General features: G+C 39.0%; 1 protein-coding gene across 2 annotated transcripts in view; it reads right to left on the bottom strand.

Annotated features, from left to right (window-relative positions):
- The window catches only part of CLIP2 (CAP-Gly domain containing linker protein 2), a 1,185,433-nt gene that overhangs the window by 722,115 nt on the left and 437,745 nt on the right, over positions 1 to 25,573 (bottom strand). For both annotated transcript variants that reach the window (XM_044054144.1, XM_044054145.1), the window contains exon 3: positions 17,141 to 17,685. In XM_044054144.1, coding sequence (XP_043910079.1) covers positions 17,141 to 17,685 — 545 coding nt within the window. The remainder of the gene's footprint in view (positions 1 to 17,140; positions 17,686 to 25,573) is intronic.

The following is a 25,573-nucleotide window of genomic DNA, read 5'->3' as shown; positions in this document are numbered from 1 at the left end:
TCTAAAATCACCCCTGCAAAGAGATGTATACACAAAGTCACTGTAGCTTGTGTGGGGAGCTGGGGGTGATATCATTATTTCTTTAAGTTTACTCCTTAACCTCAGAGGTTACTGTATTGTGTTGGGCTAGAGACAGTGTGGTCAACATTTCTTTAACTTTCCTCACAAAATTCAGAGGGGGTGAAAAGAGGGTCACTAAGTTTGTACAGGAACAGTATACTTTTTAATGGTAAGTTGGAAACATTACTGTAATTATTTTATTTTTTCATTTTTCTCACAAACATCAGGTGCATATATGAGTGGTCATCTTTTGGAAAAGGATAAAAAAGCATTCCGTGTACAAGTGTCTGACAGCGATTATGTTATTTTTGTTTTTTTCAGTTTTGTCCAAGTCTGACATCAGAGTGGTATCTAGAATGTGCCTGCCTTTTGCAGGTAAGAGTGAACAGGCATGATGTATGTACAAATATATGATAGCAGTGACTTAAAATGTATTATTGTGCCCATATATCCCTTAAAGCCAGGTGGGGATACTTTAGTGACATAGGAATGTAGGCACTATTTCCAGATATAATTTATGTATCATCACAGACATTTGTTTGCTATATTTATTGTGCAGTGTTATTTGATTAATTATGAGCATTAAACCATGGCTACAATTCATTTTTTAAATAAAAAGTAGGATCTTTTTTGTTTAGGCCATCATTGAATCAAAAGTTTAGAAAAAAGCTTTAAAATATATCTCAGAGCATTTGTAAACCCATGGTTTCTTGCGCCTAGCTGCCTCTAAACCCCAGCTTAATTTAGTTATTGCAGTTTAGACTTGGTAAGTTAGGATGTGTTTGAAAGAATTCAGGGAAAACCAAAGCTGAAGAGCAAGACTGAATTGCTTCCCATAATCAAGATTTTTGTTTATGCCATCACTGAATGAAAAGGTTGTTTACAAGAACTTTAAAATGCATCTCAGAGCACCTAGAGCCCCCCATGGCTTCTGGAGGCCATGCAGCCCACAGACCCCCAGCTTAGTGCACTTATTTCCCTCACAGATATCAGAACGCAATCATGCTTGGATAAAAATGGTGAATGAATAACTGCAGGAAAAAAATGAAGAATAAGACAAACTGTGAGAAAAAGAAAGGTAAAAAGATGTCTGGGTAGTGTGAGAAGGCCTGAATGTGATGAGCACTAGGTGGGCAAGGGTGGTGCCATGAAGTCTTTTTGCCTAGGGCACCAGTTTAACTAAGGTCAACCTGGTTTGTACTGTATGTATTTTTTCCTTCACTTCATCACACTGAGACATCTGAGGTATAGACAATCAAGAATATAAATGTAATTGCTGGCAGGACACACACAAACATGCACACACACACACAGTGTGTGTGTGTTTGTGTGTGTGTGTGTGTGTGTGTGTGTGTGTGTGTGTGTGTGTGTGTGTGTGTGTGTGTGTGTGTGTGTGTGTGTGTGTGTGTGTATGCCTGTACATGTTATTAAATGATTGCATAATGTATATTTTAGATGTAAAATGTATCCTCCAACAACAACTATATTTCTAGAAACAACTTTGAAACATTAAGCAGAGGAATTAATACAAAAAAAAAAAACAAAAAGTCAATATGCCAATAGTTAAATAAATACTAACCAATTTAATGGATAGCCCATTTTCTAAGCACAATGATGCTCTCCAGGGTGGATGTTATACTGGAAATAATGGACCTTCCGGGGTGAAGATGCTCTCCACCTGTGGAGATGGGCCTAACAACACATCTGGGTAATCTGCTATTTCCTGAATAACACCCACACTTTTGGATACTATTGTTTGCTTATATCTAGCTTTTATCTTGTTACAGTATAAATCCCAGATAGACTACAATCACAAAAAAGTGCTTTCATACTTTAACATCAGTGGCATTAACGGCAATCACTGATAAGACTCCCCACCTCATATTTAAAGTACCTCTGCATACTGTACATAGATACTTTACACTGTAAAATGCACTTGACTTCAGGAAATTTATTATACACATATTACTAAGAAAAAAGAATGTTGTACTTACAGTTACATCTTCAGTTTCTTCATTATCCTTCTAACCACCATATAGCCACATGTTACCAATCACTGTTCCACGATGCTGGGGAAATGCACTGGCCTAACGTTGTGGCCCAGTACAAACCTCATTGCTATCTACTCTTATGGCATAACTCTTCTTTGAGCTGTGAGGCTGATTAAGAAACCCATAGCCCTGTAGATATTATGGAATTGCCCACATAAGCACATGCTTTTTACAGTCTTCAGTGAATGACTGGGCATACACCCCTCAATGCACAGTCTAGGCCAGGTATGCAGTGCACTAAATATGCAATTCACAGACATTTATCCAAGACTGGCTCATCAGTACAACTGCTATGGTATGAGACACGAAATTGTACAATAAAAAGTGACATGGCCATTACTGGGCTCATGTAATTGTAATGTAATTTTGTAAGAATAACAGGTGGAGCACAACTTCTGGATATTGTTATCAAGGAAATGATCATTCAACAGCTGCTGTGGTAAGGGTGCATAAGCCAGTGCCAGGTGTAAACCATTACTGGATAACAGTAGTACTCTTTTATTGTTGTAGGAGGGTTGTTGTCCCACAGTTACCTGCTGACCAGAAGGAGAGGGGCAGAGGGTGGTTTGTGATAGAGCTCTGTGATACATAACCACAGTGCTCTACAGATTACAGGAGTATGGCACATTTGATGGAGAAAGAGTACACAGGCCATAGGTAGATGAAAAGACTTACTGGATAGCTGTAAGACTTTTGCTTGGGGTCAGATGGTTCCATAGCCACCAGCTGACAGCAGTGTGAGGAGCATAAGAAGAGATGCAATGATTGATGACTTAGAACAGGGCTCAGGTGCAGGCAGCAATAGCCCACCATGATACTGGCTGTGGGTTTGTGTAAGGTGCACTACAACCTACAGTATGTGATTCAGCCACAGAGGACTGTGTTGTGATGCACAATGTCTGCATCTGTGGATCAGATATGGAAAACAGTAGACAAGGTGAGGTGGAAACAGCAAATTGGATAACTAACACTGTGCAGTGGTGAATATATGAAGCATATTATGACATGCGTATTGGACACAAGTGTAGGCTGCTGAAAGGTGTATGTCAGAACACAATATGTCCCTATGCTGCCCTATCATGAAGGGATTCACATCCAGATCCAAGGATGTCATTGTACCCCTATACTCCTCCCTCATCAGACCCATGATTGAGTACAATGCCCCATTTGGTATGTACCTCACCCGGCATTTGCAACAGCTGGAGAGACCACAAAAGTACCTCACCAAGAGGATCAAGGGTCTCCAACATATGTCTTATTCTGCCAGACTAAAGAAACTCCAGCTCTATTCAGTAGCATACTGCCTGCTCAGAGGTGATCTCTGCCTGACGTACAAGGCCATGTCCAATCAGGAACTGATGGACATGCTCCACCTCAAAAAAATCCAAATCCATCAGAACCACGAGAGCTAAAGACTTAAATCTCGGAACAAGTATGAATAGGACATGCTGGAGGGATAGATTCATAACCCAGAGGCTTCCCATGCTCTGGAACAAGATCCCAGTTCATGTTAGGCAGAGCCCCTCACTGACTCTCTTCAGAAGAAATCTTGATGAGTGGATGGGAGATCGTAAGTTTACCCCAGGGGTCACATCTGTGTCACTACTAGACAGGGGCACAGTAAACTAATTCTATTATACAAGGGGACCTTCACTGTGTCACTACTAGACAGAGGCACAGTATTCTAAATATATTCTGTGCATTTTGTACCATTTTATGGGGTGGCGAAAGCCACATCACTATGGCTAGGCTTACAAATGCCCCAGGGCAGATAGCCTAGTACTAAACTATGAAACTATCTGCCTCCTCTAGTGTGGGTACACCCCACAGGGCAAGCAGGTCTCATTCATGTACTGCTACCTCCTCCACACCACCCACTGGTGGTGTGCCTGGTGAAGCACTGTGTGGCTACATTTAGAGACGTGGAGTACATACCAGTCATGCACATGGCACAGCCAGGCAGTCACAGTCTCAAGTTTGCTCAGGTTCTTGTCGATGGGTGTTGGTGCCAGTACCATTCCTAGAAGGGGATGAAATTATGGCAAGGGACACGCACAACTTCATTTTTCCCACTTGAAGTCCCACAACACCTGTTATACACACACACACACACACACACACACACACACACACACACACACACACACACACACACACACACACACACACACACACACACACACACACACACACACACACACACACACACACACACACACACAGTGCAACCACATCTGCAGGAGTCTTGCCCTCTGGAAACCATTCTAAACATGTGCCCAGTAATGCAGGACACCTACCGTTCTCAAAAAGCACTAGATGGGAGGTTGGTGTAATGGTTAAAGTTTTCACCTATGAACCTATAAGTTCAGGAGCCGACAAGGGAGACCCGACGACCGGATCCCTCCAAGGAAGGTCTCATGGAGGAGATCGTAGCCGAAGATGTCGGAGCCGAAAGGGGAAGTATCGGCTCAGGCGCACCCACGGTCACCGTTCCGAGAAGCTCCGGCTCCAAACTCTGAAGGAGAGTCGGAGGAGGAAGTTCAGGGAGATGAGAAATAGCAGACGTCTGTTGAGACGGGCTATGGAGCATTTGGGCTAGTGCCTGTGACTTCAACAGTCTGCTTACCACCCTCTCTAAATCATGGTCTGACAGCCTGGATGATCGTGGGCTAGTGCCTGTGACTTCAACAGTCTGCTTACCACCCTCTCTAAATCATGGTCTGACAGCCTGGATGATCGTGGGCTAGTGCCTGTGACTTCAACAGTCTGCTTACCACCTTCTCTAAATCATGGTCTGACAGCCTGGATAATCTTGAAGATCGGCTCCGATGGCTCCGCTCCGACAAAAGAGGAGATCCCGGAGCCAAATGAATCGACTCCAGGGAAGGAGACCGAGATCTCTTCCTGGATGGAGCCATCGGAGCCGACGACCCCTCGGCTCCAGATGGAGCCGAAGACTTATCGGCACCAATACTGGATAAAGACACGTCGGCTCCGGCCGGAGCCAATAAAGTAATGGGTAATTGTGTATCAGAGCCAGACGGAGCCGACACTACAACATCCACAATGGAAAGATCGGCTCCAGTCGGAGCCACAGCAGAAGGCTTGAGAACTACAGCCTGGGCCTTAGATGGCTTAGAGGGCTTAACCAACCCAGCCTTGGTCGGAGAACCCTCTGGCTTTAACAAGCCACGAAGAATAAGCTTATTTCTTCGTTCCTGCAGGACTCTCTGGCTGAAGGAGTGACAAATAGCACAGGAGTCCTGCAGGTGTAAAGGCCCCAGGCAGTACACACAAGAAGTGTGACCGCCTGTCAGAGACATTTTCTGACAGCACGAGTCACACTTCTTGAAGCCTGAGACCTTCACTTCTTTAGACATAATTATGCCCAAAAAAACACAAACACACAACAGTCACACAGTTAACCCACAAAAAACACACAAACACTAACCTGACAGGAATTAACTGAGAGGGAGGCTTAAGGCCTGAAGAGAGGAAATCAATCCTGACGTAAAAAGAAGGAATATAGGGTAAGAGTGTTAGCTATATGTGAAAATTAAACCCAATAGGTGACAAATAGAAGAAAGGGGGGAAAAAACCCTGACTATATCCTATAAAAATTCAAGCTTTACCTGAGCTGGTAAAAAGGAGACCTCTTCGCGAAGCGGCAAACGAGATCTGGGGTAGTCACGCCTTGCATCATGGGATATAGGGTTGCCTCGAGCTGGTAAAATGAGTTCTCGAGCTTAGCAAGTGCCGAGTCGGAGCCAAGGATCGGCTCCGAACCATCCAGCAAGAATGAAGGCGAGTTTGACAACTTAACATTGTATGTTAGGTGTGGTTGGATACTTGTGTGATGATTATGATGCACCCCTTCATGGACAATGGCTGTGACAGCAGTCTCCAATATGTACTCTTCTACTATTACGGCTGCTACTGCTAGCAGAGTAGTGTATTTCAATGGTGGTCGTGCTGATCACACAATTTTATACATTTATGAATTGCTCCACCATGTGGTTTATCGTGATTTGCTTTCACAAATGAGCTCATTACCATAATGCTACTCATTTCCACAAAATTAGCATATGATGTTAATCTTTCAGTTTCATGTACTTGCTCAATGGGCCTAGCTATATCTCTGAATTGTCCCCGCCCTGCATTCTGCTCTGCTCATTGTGCTATTTTAACTAATGAATTCACTTTTCATTTCTGAGCCCTAGTGTATGTGTACATATGAATGTGAGTTGCATAACAAATGACTATAAAATTCAAAAATAAATTTCCATTACAACTAAGTTATTTCAGTCAAATTTTTTTTAATTCATTTATGAAGCAGAGACACTATAAAAGTATAATGTATTAAAAAACAAGGGGATCAACTACAAAATATGCAATTACATTTTTGTTAGCCTGTATTGCAAAAAGACATATCCAAAGGAAATTTACTATTTTTAATTTGTTATTATTCACAGTAAAGGGAAACTCCACCTTAGAACTAAAAAAATCTTTTTTGCTACTCTATGTTTGTTTTCTGAGTTATTTTATCACCTGAAAATTACTCTGACTGCTTTTTACAGAATTTTAATATATTTTCTGCAAAATGGTTAGCAATGGATTTACATATCAAGGTGATCTTGTTTTTCTTCAAGCCTTTATCTTTCCCATAATCCATTTCAAGTCTGCTTTATATGAGTCATGCTAGACATAAAGAGCTAGTTGTGTATTCTCATGTCAGTGACATAAAATGGGATTAGTGTCAGTCACTGTCATCTTATATACCTTTGGTAACAGGACGGCTTCTTTTATTTCTTGAATGGCCCTCATTTGTGTACGTCTCAGGACTTGTTTTACAGTATACTAAGGAGTTATCTGCAAACAAAAAAGTAGCTAAATCTCAGACCTATGTTCAAAGTATCTTTTTGCAGTCTAAGATGAATTGACTACCCCCAGCCCCAAAAGCACACACTTTTCCATCAGGTCTCAAAACTGTCACTGCTCTGAGGGATCCTTCCAGTTTCATGTATAAGCGACAGACGCTACTGAAAAGGAAAGGATTTGAAAGTAATCTGTCCCTCGGTGCCAGTAGTGGAAAGATTATTTTCACTTATTAATTTATTTAAATATATAGTTAAAGTACTGCAGATTTCCATTTCCTAATGTTGTAATGAAAGGGCACATGCAAGCTAAAGCAAATTCAGTTGTATATCATGGTTGCCATCAATTGTTACATTTGCTTTCCTGTCTAGAAAAAGCTCATGTAATTCACTTATGTAAGGACTGACTCAAAGTCAGTGAAGATGTCTCTTCCCAAAGATCTGAACACCAGATATGCATCCCTTCTGGAAGGATGTCACAAGAAAGTATAAAAGACCTTCAAATAAACATCATCAGTGCACCGAGTTGATAAGACCAATACCTGTTTCACTTGCTGCAAAGAAGACCTGATTTGGGATGTTTTGCCCTGTTGTGGTGAGAGGGCATGACAATGGTAAATGTGTTTTGTTGATCCTTTACAAGATTTACAAGAGTTTTTTTTTTTTTTGAATTTTCTCTAAATGTCACAGACATTTTTGATATTGCATTTAAGTCATCTTAAAATCTAAAGTAGTATAAACAACATTTAAAGTTTAAAACTAACATTTCAATACTATGATGCTTATATAAATTTGTCAAAAGAGGTGACAACTGCCTTTGAACCACTGACTGGTCTAATTGCTCTGTTTTGCTATTATAGGCATGGCTACATTGGAAGCAGCTATGAATACGTGTAAGCTCTTTTCCAATCTGTAATAAAGATAGTGGAAAACAGTTTCACACCTCTCCATCTTTTTTACAGCAGCTGAGGTCCTGACATCAGAGTCCTCATTACCCATATAAAATTATAAGCAGTACTTGACAGGGTAAACTACAGATTTTTCTGTGTCTGTGGCATGCCATGCAGGCGTAGACAAACTCCTCTGCAAATTATGTGAGCAGTAAGTTAACCTTAAAAAAAAACTGGATGGTCTTTCCCTTTCTTTGATTCCAGGATAAGGAAATGAAAGTTTTATGAAGTACAAGCAAGTTTCTGGTACCCACACAATACTGGAACCATATTTTAGGGATAAAAGCAACCTAAAATTTCATTTAAACTGTAGGAGATGGGGTTTTCCTTTAAAGTTACAATGCTACAAATCTGCTGTGCTTGTATCTGAATGAACATCTGCAGAACTCTTCTCTTTGGGTAGCTGCTGAAAAGTGGCATTTGTTGACTTTCCCAGTCAACAAATGCAAAAAAAAAAAAAATTAAATAAATAATAAACAAATTGCTGTTATTTTGTAGGTCACTAAATGATGAATAACTTTCATACTTTACTGATACATTTACATGTTTTTAAATTATTTGAAACGGTTTGAGAAAGCAATTATATTTTTGGTACTTTTGCTATTTTACAAAATGAATATTGAAGTTGTTGTTATCCTTTGCTTTAAAGTTATTTAAATCTGTTAGCCAAGAACTGTGGATTGTTTTTTCCCTGCCTTTCTCCAGGGACAAAATAACAGGTGAATTATTTTTGTATATGCATCATACTGCTGTAGTTTTTATTTTAGTTATTTCCATGTGTTTGGTAAAAATGAAAAAGAAAGCATTTTTATCTACTTTTTCTAGTTTACAAGCACCTGCATATCATAAATGAACATATCACTAATTTTGCAGATGTTTGTGCTGAAAAAGTTGCAGTGTTGTAGAACAGTACCTCCTGGGGTGCACAGTAGCAAGTCCTGCCTAAAACTTGCCCACCGCCCAACACCCCATGACGTGTTCGAATAAGGAATGAATATAGCAATAACCCACGCCTGGATGTGGGTAATGCTAAATTTACCCACGGTTGGCATGGTTTGATCCCGAGGGCGAAGCCCGAGGGACCAAACAAAGCCAACCGTGGGTAAATTTAGCATTACCCACACCCAGAAGTGGGTTATTGCTATTATACCATGACATTATTTAAGAAAAGAAACTATTACTTTTCTTAAATAATGGCATAGTATAATGCCTGTTTACTGCCCTTCCGCAGATGTCTGGCATCCGCGGCAGTTCTGATGTACTGCGCGCCTGCGCAGTACATCAGAGTTGAGCAAAACGGAGAAAGCAAGTTCTCCGTTGCTTTTTTCTTAGTGTTTTGCTATGTTAAATGAGTTTAACATAGCGAGACAGTTTTAAAATAAGCAACGGACATCTCCGTTGCTTATTTTAAAACTGTCTCGCTATGTTAAACTCATTTAACATAGCGAACATAAAAAGCAACGGAGATCTTGCTTTCTCCGTTGCTTTTTTTTTAAAACACTGCCTCGCTATGTTGCTTATTTTAAAGCTGTCTCGCTATGTTAAACCCATTTAACATAGCGAGACAGTGTTTTAAAAAACCGAGTTATACTAATGGAAAAAAGTCCGGGCGACCGGACCTTTTTCCATTAGTATAACTCGATTTACAACGGGCACGCTGGCCAATCAGCGTGCACGTTTTGGGGGGATCATGGTATAATATTCATTTAGATGTCTTCACCGGCCACATGAATATTCACCGGGTATCTGGCACATTTAGCTGGAGGGGGCACTATAATTACTTAATGCTAAAGAAACAACAGTATAACTCCACGTAATTTTTTAAATATTTTTGCAGGGGGGCAAGCCCCCCTGCTCCCCCCACACCCCATAAATTAAATATTCCAACTTTGAGATTGCACTACATTGAGGAAAAGGGTAAATTTCCCGTTCTGCTCTGTACAGCACCCAATATATGCATGATATCACTGTCACATCTGCATGGTAGTCAATCATGCATCATTTGCATACGACATCACAGCTATGTGTCATGTCAGTCACACAAGGCATGTCCACTTCTGCACAGACCAACCAAGGAGGTACTGTTCTACAACAATGCCAAAAAGTGATGGTTACAGCTTAATTCAGTTTAACTAGGGTTTGAATTACTTCAATTTAAAACAAAGCACCTCAGTACATTTTAATGAAGCCCAAATGCTAGAAAAAAAAGACTGCAAATAAAAGCATGACGCCCTGGACAATGTAGAGTAAATACCACTCTGACACAGAAAATGTGATATACTTGCTTCCCTTATCACTTACTGAGTCCAGAAAAAAATTATTTTTTTGTGGCATTACCTTGTTGGGGTCAAGACCCCCACTCCCTGCACATATATAGATCAAATCCACAGTTGCACAAAAAAGGGAGACTCTACAAAAAGATGGGCCCCATTTCCAGGGTACACTTAGAAGCTGCACTGCCAAGGACTTACGATGGAAAGCAACAGTTGGAGAGTTCAGTTTTGCAAAGCTGAACTTGATCAGAAGCACCTTATGCACGTTAAGTTCAACAAGGTATAGGTAAGCCAACATATTTATTCATGTCTCAGCACTTGTGGCTACATTAGTTTCACACTTAAAATGCTCACAATGTGTACTGTGTTATATAAAATTCAAACTTAAGAATGCGTAACTGCATATTATTTGTTACAATTCATCTGGCACTATTGTGCAGTGCTTAAGTGTATGGCTAATGTTTGTTTGTGTCTCGGCTTTTCCCGGTTAGGGGTCGCCACAGCGGAACTACGGTCCGCTAATGATTGGCAGTAGATTTTTACGTTCTGGCTTGCCAGGCCTAACGCACAACCTTCAACGAAGTAACGCCCATTCACGCATGTCGCTACACAGAAGACGCTCTAACTGAGAATCGAACGGGCAACGTCTAACTGTGAGGCGACAATGCTACCGCAGCACCACCACCACAGTAACAAGTGTATGGATAATGTAAATTGTTAAAATCCACTCTACCCATTCATAAGCAAGCTTGATCTTGTGCCAGAGGGTATTTGAATCTGCAGTTATTATATTCCTGTTGCTCCCCTGTGTACGTTCCCCATGATACCTTACATGGCAAAAACCTAGCAAAAAGGCATATAGAGAGCCCACCTTGCAAATTATAGGTAACATTAAACGTGGGACATGTAGTTTGATGTATAGTCATTCAATATGGGACACTAAAGGCACCCAAACAGTAAAAAGAAAACAAAACAAAAGTACCACATTTATCTTATTATACAGCAGCAATCTTTTAGTGACAATTCTTATTTGATAACCTGGTTCTACCGTTCTTCCCAGCCATAAATATCATTCAGGGATACATCATTTTTTCCTCTGAGTGATGGTGTATCTTCTTCTCATTTCATTTGAATCATAGTATGATGTAAGCTTTATAATGTTTTTCAAGGAACTTTTTTTTTTATTCAATGTATTTCAACAAAGCCTTCAACTTTTCTTTATCTTAAAATGGACCACTTTCATACATTTTACCTAAGATGCTCAACTTTCCATGTTTTGAATCCAACTTGATGAATTATACAGTTAATAATATGCTAAAGTAGTTAGGAAGACCTTCTACATTGCCCACCTTATCATGAAGGGATTCACATCTAGAGCAAGGGAAGTCATAGTCTCCCTATACTCATCACTCATCAGACCAATGATCGAGTACAATGCCCCATTCGGAATGTATCTGACCCGACACTTGCAGCAGCTGGAGAGGCCACAAAAGTTCCTCACCAAAAGGATAAAGGGTCTCAAAAATCTGTCTTATGCTGCCCGACTGAAAGAACTCCAGTTATATTCAGTTGCTTACCGCTTGCTCAGAGGTGACCTATGCCTGACATACAAGGCCATGTCAAACCCAGATTTGATGAACATGCTTCATCTCAAAAAATCTAGATCCCTCAGAGCCACAAGGGCGGGAGAATTAAACCTCGACACGGTTATAAATAGGACGCGCTGGAGGGATAGATTCATCACCCAAAGACTCCCTATGCTGTGGAACAAAATCCCGGTTTATGTGAGGCAGAGCACCTCGCTGGCCTTGTTCAAGAGGAATCTTGACCAATGGATGGGGGATCGCAGATACACCCCAGGGGTTACCTCAGTGTCACTGCTCGACAGAGGCACAGCAAAATAATGGGCATAGTTTCTCAAAACTAAAGGGGTGGCGTAAGCCACAAAACTATGGGCTAGGCTTATAAATGCCCTCGGGCAAATAGCCTAGTATGAACCTATGAACCTATGAACCTATGAATTTTAAAAGTCTCCTTTATGTTTCAGCTCGAACCTGTTTTAAAAAGACATTTTCCAGATAATTGCATTATTATCAATTCATTTCATGAGATATGGTAGTGACTGAAAACATAATATTGTCTAATTCAAACAGAATCTAAAGGGCCATTATGTTCATTGTATTAAACACCTAAAATATCTGGAGAAATTAAAAAATGTTAGAAACTTTAAATGCAGTACTAATGTCCCTGTGGCAATCTATATGGTTAATATTAATTTCATTGTTATTCTAACCTAAAATTCACAGTTGGCTAAGATGTCACTCTGTGTTCTTTGAAGATGAGATGATAGTGCCCTACCATCTCAAGGAGGGGGGGGGGTTCTAGCCATTCTTTTATACTAGCAGTACGCAGAATTACTGCTTACTTTAAAAATCTTTGCATAGAATGTCATCACCATTTTCCCATGATACTCTCAGGTTTATGTTTTTAACATATTTTAAACATGCTATAAAAAGCCATTTCTTCTTCAGCTAAAAACAGTGCACATTTAATATTTTGTAAAGGTAGGAAGCAATTAGCTTCAGGGACACTTTATCATTTAGTCTGTCCATTCTGTCAGAAGTATTAGACTTCTAGTCATTCAAGCCTCAGCTGCATCTGACAGTACACAGTAAAACAGCTGTGAAACCCCGAAGAATAGACCTACAGCCCCAGCATTGCTCTTAACTTCTTTATGGACAAAGTCAAAATAATTGGGTGTTGGGGGGGGGGGGCAAACAGGCAATTTGCTAATTCACTTAAAACATTAATAGAACAACCAGCTTTACATCAACATGCATTTTTTGAACATTAAGCGTGAAACTCTAATGTCTGGCATTTCTGACTAACTTTAATCCTCAACAATTTACCAGAAAATCAAAACTTTCATGAAGTAATGAGAGAAACTAGGAGGAAAAATCAGAAGCATTCTTCAAAATAAGGACAGCTGACCGATATGAAACCCAGTCGGAGGGAAAGAGTGTAACCATAAATGACAGTTCCAGGAAAAGTGATGTGAATACAACCTCAATGGAAGGGGTAGAAGAATAATAGGGTACAACTGCCACACTAGGCTGGCTTTTCCTGGACTAAAAATCTGAACTGTGACATGCATCATGATGTAAGAGCCAGAGAGATTTCACCCAAAACATGTGTGGCAGTAAGTGCAGTGGATTAATGCTATGAACTGTTAATCAGTTACTTCCTATGACCCAGTGTCTGATTCCCTCAGCCTCCATTTGCCTACTGTGTAACTCTGTCCAAGTTTCTTGGTCCAGATCTGAAAAAGGTCCATGTGGATTAGTGCTCGACCCTGCTTAATAAATGCACATGAACAAAACATTATGCTTAAAGTAAACTGAAAAGTATAGAAATGGAAGAGGAGAAAAACAACTATGACATGTTTTATTTATAAATGGTGGTGGGTTGGTGAAGAGTCTGCAAATTATATTTATTTGAGTGTACATACCACAAAATAACTTTGTTGAAAGTTAATTACAGAAAATCACAAAGAAAGCTTTTTTTGTATGTGGGCTTACCACCCACCTCTTATATACTAACTCCATGAACACATGACAGAAAAAAACAAAGTCAAATTCCATGTTTGCTAAAAACTTAACTCAGCAAAATTTCTTTATAGTACTAGGACTCAAGAGTTTTTCAACAGCTAACATGTTTCTTGTGGGGATAGGGATTGTTTTCTAGGAAGTGAAATATTCTATATCATTTAAGGTTAAAAATGTTGACAGCTTATTAAGTGTAAATTGCTTCCACATAGTAAAATAAAAAGTTGAGTCAGATAACCAGTACTACATGTTCAAATACTATAAGCTTGGCAGGAGTATGTTTGTGAGTTGGGAACACATTCATTTTCACAACAGTTGTGCAGTAGGTATTTTGCTGCCAGAATGTCTCCCATACACATACATATACAAAATATAATGCCATTTGGCTATGACCCACATCAGGTAATACACTGGCAACACAGGCCAACAGTACCTTCAGGAAAGGAAATGCTTAGAAGTTATGCAAGTAAATCAGGTCCCACATTTATAACAGACAGTGTAATGTGGTACAGCTGTTCATATATGTGAGTGATGAAAGTACAGATATGAATTACTAGTACACCGCATCATAAGTATATCTCACAGTTGCCATACTGAGCAACTCTGAACCAGCCAATTCAGCAGATCAGAAATCTTCTGGACGCACTGAATATACCCTAATAATATGAGTAACAGACAAAATAAGAAAATGTAAAATAAACTATTGAATACAGGGAGATGTGCTTACAGTGCTTTTTTCTCAGTTAATGACAAAATAAATTACAACAAATTTATTTAATAAAAAATATCAGTTATGCATCTAAATCCAAATGCAGAATATGTTCTTGTGGTCTAGAGAATTCACAAAACTTAGGTTATTTGCCTGTCAGTGAAGTTTTAGCATATTATTTGCACACTTACATTATGGAAGTCTGGTAGGAGATAGCAAAATAACCATTAGCCTTTGCACTACATACTTTCTTATAAATAAAAATTTCCAGTGCTACTCCCTGATGTAAAAGTTCAGCTACTTGAGGCAAGGTCAAGGGTGACCCAAGTCGCTATATATGACAAGCTGTCAACTAAACATGACAGAAAATGTTTCAAGATAAAATTGTAACAGATACAGTCTTAATGACAGAAAATTGAAGAAACAAAGTCATGCAGATGTTTGCAGTAGTACTGCTATGTATATGTTACGGTTTTGAAACCCAGGCCGCGCTTGAAATTAGTCTCCTGTGATCAGTGCTCTACCCAGGTCAACAAAATGTCAATAAAAATAAAATAAATAAATGCAAAGGACTGTGATACCTGATTGTATTTACTCTATTTCAGATGACTTGTACAGACTCTATTTATACAGCTGTTACTTGTTTTGTTTTTGTAAAATGTGTCACTTGTGAAAATGAGTGCACTACTGTTAAAACTAGAGACAAATGGCACTGCTCTTAACATTTTACTCAAGAATCAGTGACAAAGCTAAAAATAATGAGGGGGACATCAGCCGAACATTAGGGACAATGCTTAAATAGTACTCTAATTCAGTTAAGAAGCTATCAGAACAAGTTTTGTATCAATACGCAATCTCTAACTAACTTTAATTCTCAGTGATTTACCAGAAAATAAAAACGTTTATGCAAAAAATCAAAACATTTATGAAAGGCACTGCAAAAATATAAGGCCATGATTATAGGGTTAAGAATAATGTAGGAAAAATGAGAGATAAGATAGATAATAAACTATAATTCTTAATGTGTTCTGGAGAATTCTGATTTTACTTATAAATGTTGTCACTCTCATTTGTGAATTTTAAAGCCATCTGCTAAGTACTACAAAGTTCCCTCTGAATTTTATAGTAACAGATATGATGATATGATTTTAATTATTTTACATTATGACCACATATGAATTATATATGTGAAAAAGTATTATTTTTTTACTCCAGCATCAGCGTGACCATCTAAGAATCCTGATTTTACTTATAAATACTGTGACTGTTTCCTTAAACTTTAAAACCAGCTGCTAAGTAATAAAAATGCAGTTTCCTCTAATTTTCAACAGATATAACAAAGTTATTTTTCCCGTTTTCTTTTTTTCTTGCACGTGTGAGTTACTTATATGAAAAAGTACTATTTTTAGCCCCAGCACCAGCTAATGCCCCTAATGTTCTTTTGACCCATTTGTTCCCCAAACCTTCCTGATACAGCATCCAACATTATCCTTTTTGGGGAGTCCCTACTACCTGGTGCAACTTATGTTCTGTAGTGACTACAGCCATTATCTGTAATCTGCAACTTGGAAAGTTTTTTTTTTTGTCCTGTAGCCCTCAGAATGTTTCTGACTACTTAATCAAATATGCATGCAGATGTGAGCTAGATATCTCTGTGAAATCAGTGCTGTCATAAAATATGATGCCTTCACAAAAAATCACCAGATGCACTTAGTGTGCCTATGGTTAGCTCTCTGAAGTTGACAGACCTGTTTCCATTTCTGCTGAAATAGGATTGCTGGTCATCAGCTGGTTAAACCTTCCCCTCTTGGTCAGTTTCTCTGGTGTTAGTTGACTACTTTGATCTTATTCATGTACATCATAGTCAAGGCCAGTAACTCCTTTACAGACTAAGCTATAATAAAATGTGTTGTCGACATTTTCAGTTTCCACAGCTTCTTTGCTGCCATCTCCCCAAACCATCATTTCCAGTTTTCCATCCCACCCACCACTTTAGTCTTCTAGTGTCTATATGAAGAAGGAAGAACTTTTCCATTTGCATTACTGTTTAAATATTTATATTCGACTTTACAGGGTACAAAAAAACATATACGTTAGTAAATCAGTCAAAAGAAACATTTTATTTTAATTAAAAAAAAAAGATGAAGCAGTTTTGGAATTGTATGTGTTTTACAAAACAGAAATGCATCAAGGCATTATATGATAGTCACACTTCCTGATGTTGCAAAAAAAGAATCAACATCTTACCTATCTTACTGTATACAACTTTACATTTGTCATATATCTATGAATATGTCCATGTTTCATACTCTTTATTATTTGTCATTTAGTTTGAATCTTTTTTAATTAACTTTTGGAAATACTGCATAAGGCAACTTTATAAATCATTACACGTCTTTGGTAGCCTGAAACATTCAGCGTAACAATAAAAGAGCATGGTACAGAGGTACCACAGATACCAGAAAGTAGACATTTTTAGCCCTGAAGTCCAGTCATACAGCCAGCTCAAACCCTGTCCCCTACCCATTAGGATGTATTTGTTCTATGTAAAGTAACCATGGGAGACTGTGCTTAATTTATTTCAACTTATGAGAGATAAACATAAAACTGGTACTCACTAGCACACGGTCCCCAATACGTAGATCTTTGTCTCCTTTCTTCACTGACCCGCTGTCTGAAAGATTAGATCCAGACTCATTTCCAGTTTTCATGCTGCTGTTGAGGACACTCTCTCTTAATGGGACAATAATTCTCTGGTTAGTCAGTGGAGGGGTGACCATCCCTGAGTGCAGTGATAAGTTCTGAGTAGTAAGTGATTCTACAGAATGAGTATCACTGCCAGATCCCTCAGCTGTAAACTGGCGACTTAGTTTAGAAGGCCGCGTAAAAATCCCCTGCAAAGGGGGACACTCAAAATACCGGACACCACCAACTGAGCCATCATTCTTTCCCACAGCTTCATCCAAGACAACTCCAGCCCACTGACCAGGGGCAAACTGAGTCTCTCCAAGGTACTGGATTATACCGGGCTTCACACCATTCACCCAAACTCTTTCACCAACTGTATAATCTCCCAAGGAATCATCTCCCACTTCGATGATCTTTGACCCCGATTTCTCAGCACTAGATACTGATGCACTGGTTTGTTTATGCAAAGGTGACCCTGTAGACAAAGAAAGAAGAAAAAAAATATTAGCAATGTGCTTGATACTCTTAGTTTCTATTTTTTCAGTTCAGATTATTTATTGAATTTAACTAAGATGAAAAAAAAAAATCAGTATCTATCATTCCCATTATTGCTTTGACTTTCACAGACTACTGCATCTTTAATCTCATAACTGACAAAGTTACATATCCTTTATTACGGTGATTACCAAACAAATTATTATTTTTTTTTTATGATTGTCATCTTGCAGATTCGTACTTTTGTTTTAACTATAAAGCTGAACTTTTGCCTTGCAGCTATAGCAAAGCTTTTGAACAATGGAAGACCTGAGTACTATTATCCTTTGACATATACTCCTTTATCTGACTTGACTGTGAAAAGCAAGCACATAATTAATACTAAATAAAACAAAGCCATTTATATTTACGCTTTGTACATATGAGTAGGCTTTCCCTTGCAAAACTAAATGATTACACTGTGCCTTAGTTTTCTACTTCCCAGTTCATACCTAGAAAAATATACATATTTATGTACACTCTTCTAGGCAGCAGTACAGCTAAAGCAATAATGCTACATGGTATTCTAGTCTCTGATGCTTCTGATGGCACTATTCCAGAGATCTCCTTCAGCATGAGGCAGGATCATGTTTAAACTTCTTCAACATTGTCTTTCTGCACTGGATATTATGATTATCCCGACCTAATGAAAATAAGTCAGTTGTTATACAGAAATCTGATAAAAAGAATGCTTCAGCTGCAATGTTCCTATGTATATAGCTATTATCATCAGTATCAACCTTCTTTTTCACTGTTTGTGGTCGGGGTGAACAAAGCAAAGAGTTAGAACAACTGGAAGCACTGCTGGGAAGGAAAGAATCAGATTTGGAAGTGACCAAAAATAATTCTAGGAAAGTAGGAAGTGGGAAACCCAAAAAGAATAAAGGGGCAAATTGGAATGACACGAAAATGATGTACAAGGTGCAGAGGTGGGAGGGAAAATTGGGATGAGATAGTAATACAGAATCCTTTTATCTTAGTCCTACCCCTTTTTTTAATAAAATGTTTCAAGACCACTTTTCATGATCACCTCGGAGAACTGGATCACATTTTGAATCAAAATGTTACTGTGATGTTGTGCTTGAAGCCTATTTGTAAGGTCTAACCTAATGCCCGAGGAATTAACCCTTTGAATGTATCTATGGTTATGGTTATTGGATATATAAATGTTGGGGTAACATAAAACAAATGGGAAAATATACCAGTATCCCCAAATTCTCCAAAGACCTCTACATATGTATCAGAATTTTTATAAAATTGTTCATTCATTTTATCTACAATCTCAGTTAATGTAGATGCACTAAAATAGCTATTAAATAAGCAATTTGCATTTGTCCTAGCAACACATTACCTTTAAGTTCTGCCAAGGTATTCCAGTATTAAATATTACTTATCATCTGGGTAGCTACATACCACTCTGGATTAGAAGCCAATGTCCAAAATTTGATTTGTCTTGAACTAAAATTCCCCAAGGAATGTGAGGAAAGTCATCAATTCATTTACATTTTGTCCAGCTCTTTCTTGTTGTATTATTTTCATTGAAAGTTTGAGGGAGGCATTTCATTTGGGATGAAAAAAATCAGTTTTGGGGTGTGTGGCTAAGATGGCTAACTGAGAGCAGCAACTGTAACTGAAAACTTTTCTTTGACAGAAAATATAATAAAATTAATATTTGGAGAAACTTGTTAGCTAATTTTATTCATTAATAGTCACTAATAGTCAGAGAAAATATTTACAGTTTAAAGTTCTTCAAAAGATGTAATTTTCTGTCAGAATTTCAACTACTTGGTTAACAGAGAAGAGACTTCACATAAGCCACTCAAGATATGATACTCAGGATTCTTATGTTAAGACAGTCACTAATATCTACTATGCAGGATGTATTACTTAAAGTAGACAAACAGGATGCCAAACTAGAAAGTTTCAAAAAAGAGACCAGAAAGATGAGGAACATTTAGAAATGCTTAAGAAACAACAAAGTAAACAAATCAGCAGTATGGAAGAAACCTTAAATGATCATGAAGAAAGAATAACTGAAGGTGAGTCTCAGACTGGACTTCTTTAAAACAAAAATAACTGTCTCATAGAAAAACCCAATGATTTAGAAGATAGACTGAGACAAAATAACGTTAGAATTTATGGTATACCTGAAAAGTATGACGGAGACAATACAACAAACTTCTTATCTACCTGGCTACCTGAAACTTTATCTTTTGGAAATGAAAGGGCACACAGATCCCTGAGGGCACCTTCGAAGAAGGAAAATTCACCACCAGGGTCAATTGTAGTTAAGTTCATGTTTATCTTAGAAAAAGATAAAATATTAAAACAGCATGGTCCAGCCCATCTATTAAAATAGATTAACATGTAGACAGATTTGACAAAATGATAATTCCATTAAAGTAATGAGTAAAAGAAAATACTGATTATCACTGATCAAGGAACTTAAAAAGAACAATATTAAAGCCACGTCGGTGTTTTCTGCGAAGATCCAATTCATTTTTTCTGAAGAAATAGCTTATGCTGTAGTGTTATTAGTGGTATTAACTCTAACTATAAATATTAACTATACATATTAACTGAATGAATTAAATTTAGATGTTTTTTACTGATTAGAACAGTTTAAAATAACTAACGTCAATGAGAAACTTACAGAAGAAATAAGCAGCTGCTGTGTGCTATGAGTTGTCATTTTCACATGCTGTAGTCAAATTCTGATGTTAGTATAAGAAGCTTAGATCAGAGCAGCAGTTCCTAATGGCTAAAGCATACATTAATATTAAACAAATATGGATTCTTTTATATATAGTCAAGATTTCATGTTATACTAGAATTAATAAGAAGAGTAAGCATCTTATGAACAATGTGCAAATGTATGAAGGAAATTAAATATTTAACATGCAAGATTAATAAAACAGCAGTATCAGTAATTTAAGAAATATGTACACATACATTAATGTTAATAGAGAATTGATGAATAAATAGCCCTTTGATAGGAGATTTTAGAAATACAAGATATACATAATAAGGTGGAATACTAGCAGGAAAATAAGACAGAAAAATATATTTAGATGGCAAACTGCTTTTAAGAAAAATGTCTTTTACATGTACCTGCATATGGCAGAGATGTGAATGTACAAACCTTGAGGCTTTTTGCATGTTGCATGTTATTAGATTCACTAAGACTACCTGAGGTGACTCATTTCATGGGTCAGAGCTGTAATTTGAGTGCGTTATTGCTGAATTGGTATATCCATTTTGACAGAAAGTAAAGTAGATTTTTTTCAATGTGAATCTGGGAAGGGAAAATGGGATTTGAATTAAACACATTGCAGCTTTTGAATACAATATGGACTGCAAATAATTTTTTACTCCATAGAAATAGCAATGCATTCACTTAAGCCTCAGTAATGTACATGTTTTTATGAAGTAGTTTAATAAGCTAAAGGATTTTTAAATATTTTGATATTTGTCATGTCAAGAGTGTTACACAATTTTGAGATATAAACACCTGTACTTTAAAAAAGAATTCAGAGCTTTTGCCAGATCTGTAAGATGTGTGTGTGTGTGTTTTAGCATGATAAATATATATGTGCATTGATTTTCGTTTTGGATTACAGTTTAGTATGATAAGATTACTTGCCATCTGTAAGTTTACAGATGTCTTTATCTTTTCAGGTCCCACTCTGTTATACTTATTTATTTAGAGATAATGTTGAATGAGTTAATAGTTTAGGAATATTTAATGGGTAATTTATTGCATAAGTATGTATATAATATACTATTTGTTGGATTATTTAACATTTGTGATTAATAGAAGAGGATTATTAAATGTTTTATGTAGTAATGGGGGAATAGTTTTAAATGGTAAAATATATAACTAAATGAATAGTCTCTTTATTATGTTGATCTATATATAATATTATATTAATTATTTGTAAGTCATGGTAGCTTTTGGCTAGTTTTTGATGAATTTTTAGGTGTTGGTAGGTAGAGCAAAAGTATAGCAGTTTGTCTATTCGATAGGTAACTAAGAACTTTGGTATCCCATTGTAGGTTGTGTTTTATTAGCATTACATACAGTTATAGTTGTAGAATTGTCTTTGATTTTGCTGTTTATGAGTTTTAGTAGTTTAGTTTGTAGAAAGGAAGAATTCAAAACAATGTGGAATGTAAGATAGTGTTGGAGGAATGCATTAGAGTCTTATATATAATTAAATTAATATAGCGGATACATGTGTCATAATTATCTCCTAAAAGAAATATTTTTAAATACACAGTATGGGCAGTTTTTATCTATTATCTACTGATGTAAATTGATAAAATAATAAGAAAAGGAAATAATTAACGAGATATCTAAACTTAAATAGAGGAGAATTATATCCTTGCAAGAGACTCACTTAATGGCTAAAGATAAAAAAGTTGTGTAAAATCTTACCATAATCATATATGTCCTTCTCTTCCATGTTGCAGTATTCTACATGTGGGTTTACCCTTCTTCCTCTCCAGTCCTACTGGCCAAGTTTCCAAAGGTTTTCAGTCCCTCTAGGTGCATTGGACGTCTGACGTGGCTGCTGGAACATGGGCCATAAAAGCGACATCTGCATGCACCAGCTCTCAGAACCTAAAAGAGGCCCCAGTCGAGCCAGCCCTGTAATGGCATAGCCTGTCCATTGTCACCAAGGAGGGCAAGTGTAGTCTAACAAGAGGGGAGGTGGGAGGGAAGGAATACTGAAACATGGAAAAGAAGGACATCTATGGTTATGGTAAGATTTTACACAACTTTCCTATGTCCTTCTATTCCAATGTTACAGTATTCTACATGTGGGTGAGTACCACAGCTCACTGAGGATTGGGGGTGGACTGGATGAGGTTTCCAGGAATCAATGTAAGATAGCCCTGGCAACACCTTCCTTAGCCCTGGAGATGTGGTTTAATCTGTAGTGTTTGGTAAAGGTGTGCACTGAGGACCAAGTGGCTGCCTCAAGAATGGCATTGGTGTCTAGCTCCTTGCAAAATGCTCCAGAAGAGACCATTGCTCTGGTGGAGTAGGCTTTGACATTGCCCTGTAAGGTCTTTCCATGGTGTAGGTGGCAAAAGGAAATGGCCCTGGAAATCCAGGCTGCGATGGTCTGTTTGCTCACAGCTTTTCCCAGAGCACTAGAGTGGAAGGAGACAAACAGTTGGTCAGATTTCCTAAAGGGCTTGGTTTTATGAAGATAAAACCTTAGTTGTCCGTAAATGTCAAGGGAATGAAATACTCTCTCACTATCCCCCTGCAGATTAAGGAAGAAGGTAGGCAAGTGGATGGCCTGGTTTAAGGATAGGCCATTCATTACTGTGGGAGTGAATGATGGGTTAGTCCTGAGAGTCACTCTGTCCAGGTGGAAGATTAGAAAAGGTGGTGTAGCCATCAGAGCTTGCAATTCTGAGACCCTTCTTGCTGAGGTCAGGGCTACCAGTAAAACAGTTTTCTGTGTGCAAAGTTTTATGGGAGCTTTGTCTGCTGGCTCAAACGGGGCTAGTGTGAGTTTTTCTAATATGTAGTTAAGGACCCAGGGAGGAGGGGAGGGTTTCCCAGTAGGTTTCAAATGCAGTACCCCTTTTAGGAACAGTTTAGCGGGGGGTATGGATGCCTGGGGAGGCTCCAGAGGAAGGCAGGCAGAGATTAGCAGACAAATGTGCTTTCACAGATGAGTATGACAGTCCTGTCTGCATAAGTTCACACAGATAAGACAGGATTAGAGGGATATCACTTTCCAGCGGGTCCAACTGTCTTTTGTGACACCAAATGGAAAACCTTTTCCATTTAGAGAGATAGGATTTCCTTGTGTTAGGTTTCCTAGCATCCTGCAGGACAGTGAGCGCATCCTCACTGTATAGGTGTCTGAATGGGATCAGAATCCTATCAGCCACAGGGTGAACAGAAATTATTTCCACTGTGGATGTATCTGAGTCCCCTTGTTCTGTATGATCAGGTCCACTGAAGGGAGTAACTTGTGGTAATTGCCCTTGGAGAGGTGAAGAAGAAGAGGGAACCAGTGCTGTCTTGGCCAGTAGGGGGTCACCAACAAGATTTTGGGTGAGTCCTGCTGAATTCTCAGCAGGACCCTTTGTATCAGTGGGAAGGGGGGAAATGCATACAGGAATTTCCCCTTCCAGCTCATGGAGAAGGTATTCATTGTTAATGCCTTGGGGTCGGGTGTCCTGGTGCAGTAGCCAGTGAGCAGCCTATTTATGGAAGAGGCGAACAGGTCTATCTCTGGAATACCCCACTTGTGGACCATAGTCAGGAAATCATCTCTTTGCAGCATCTATTCGTGGTTGTTTGAGGTGGTTCTGCTTAGGTAGTCTGCTTGGTTGTTGTGCAGGGATGGGATGTAGGCTGCCTGGAGGGTGATCCCCTGTGTAGTAGCCAGTTCTCACACCTGCAGAGCTAGTCTGCATAGAAGGTAGGATGTGGTCCCTCCCTGCTTGTTGGGATACCATAGGATTGTGGTGGTGTCTGTGAATATCTTTAGAGGGCCCTGATCTAGGTATGGCTGGAAGACCTGTAGAGCTAGAAGGATGGCCCTCATTTCTTTCACGTTTATGTGGTCTTGTCTGAGTGTGTTTGTCCACAAACCTTGTACCTTCCATGACCCCAGAGTTGCTCCCCAGCCCAGGTCCAAGGCATCTGTGTACATAGTTTGGGATGGAGAGGGTGGTTCCAGAGGCAGACCTGGGTTTTGGACTACTTCGGCTACCCACCACCTCAGCTCTTGATGTAGTCTGGAGAGCAATGGAATCCTGAACTCCAGTGGGTGGGAGTGTTGGGTCCATACCGACCGGAGGTACCACTGAAGTTTCCTTATGTGCATCCTTGCTAGGGGCAACATGGGGATGGTAGCTGCCATGTAGCCTAGAAGTCTAAGAAATTGCCTTCCAGTCAGTTCTCTTGATTGTGTAGCAGAATTGAGGTGGCTCTGAAGGGATACTACCTTTTCTCCTGGAAGAAAGGCCTTCATGAGGTCGGTTCTGATTCTGCAACCCAGGAAGACAATTTCCTGTGTAGGGTTTAGGTGGGACTTTGGGAAATTGATCAAGAACCCTAGAGACTGGAGGATAACCAGAAGGTCCTGGGAATGGCTTAGAATAGTTTCCCTGTTTTTTGTCTGGACTAGGAGGTCATCTAGGTAAGGGAACATCTGAATTCCCTTTTCCCTGCATTAAGTGATGACCGGAGCAAGGCATTTTGTGAATACCCTGAGTGCAGTAGAAAGCCCAAAGGGCAAGGCAAAGAACTGAAAGTGATATGGGCCCACCAGAAACCTTAGGTATTTCCTGAAGGTAGGCTTTAAAAGTATATTAAGGTAAACATCCTTTATGTCCAGGGTTACCTTGGACCCTTGTGGAAGGATGAGTGGAAAGACAGTGGGTAGGGAGAGCATCCTGAAAGAAGGGACCTTTAAGAAGGAGTTGAGGCCAGAGAGGTCTAGAATTAGCCTCCGTGGACCTTCCTTTCTGGGTAACAAAAAGATTCTGGAATAGAATCCTTTTCTTTTTGCTTGTGCCGGAACTAGCTTTATGGTTCCCTGAAAGAGTAGGATTTGTAGCACCTGATGAAGGAGGGGTGGTTGACTGGGGTGGTTGACTCGGTGGGGGCTGTGGGATGTCCATTCTTGATGGGGGTGTGATCCAGGACATGAAGTAGCTGTCCTGCAGGATGGACAGGACCCATTTGTCTATGGTAATGAGTGACCAAGCAGGGAGACAATGAGAGAGATGGGTAGAAAAAGGGTGGATGGGGGGGGGCTGAAAGTTTGGCAGGCAGTCAGCCACTACCTGCC

This window comes from Protopterus annectens, chromosome 13.part0 (genome assembly GCF_019279795.1).
Source record: "Protopterus annectens isolate FY-2018-M chromosome 13.part0, PAN1.0, whole genome shotgun sequence".
In the NCBI taxonomy this organism is placed as follows: domain Eukaryota; kingdom Metazoa; phylum Chordata; order Ceratodontiformes; family Protopteridae; genus Protopterus; species Protopterus annectens.
Note: the sequence above shows the minus strand (reverse complement) of the source record. Positions and strands in the feature narration are given on the sequence as shown.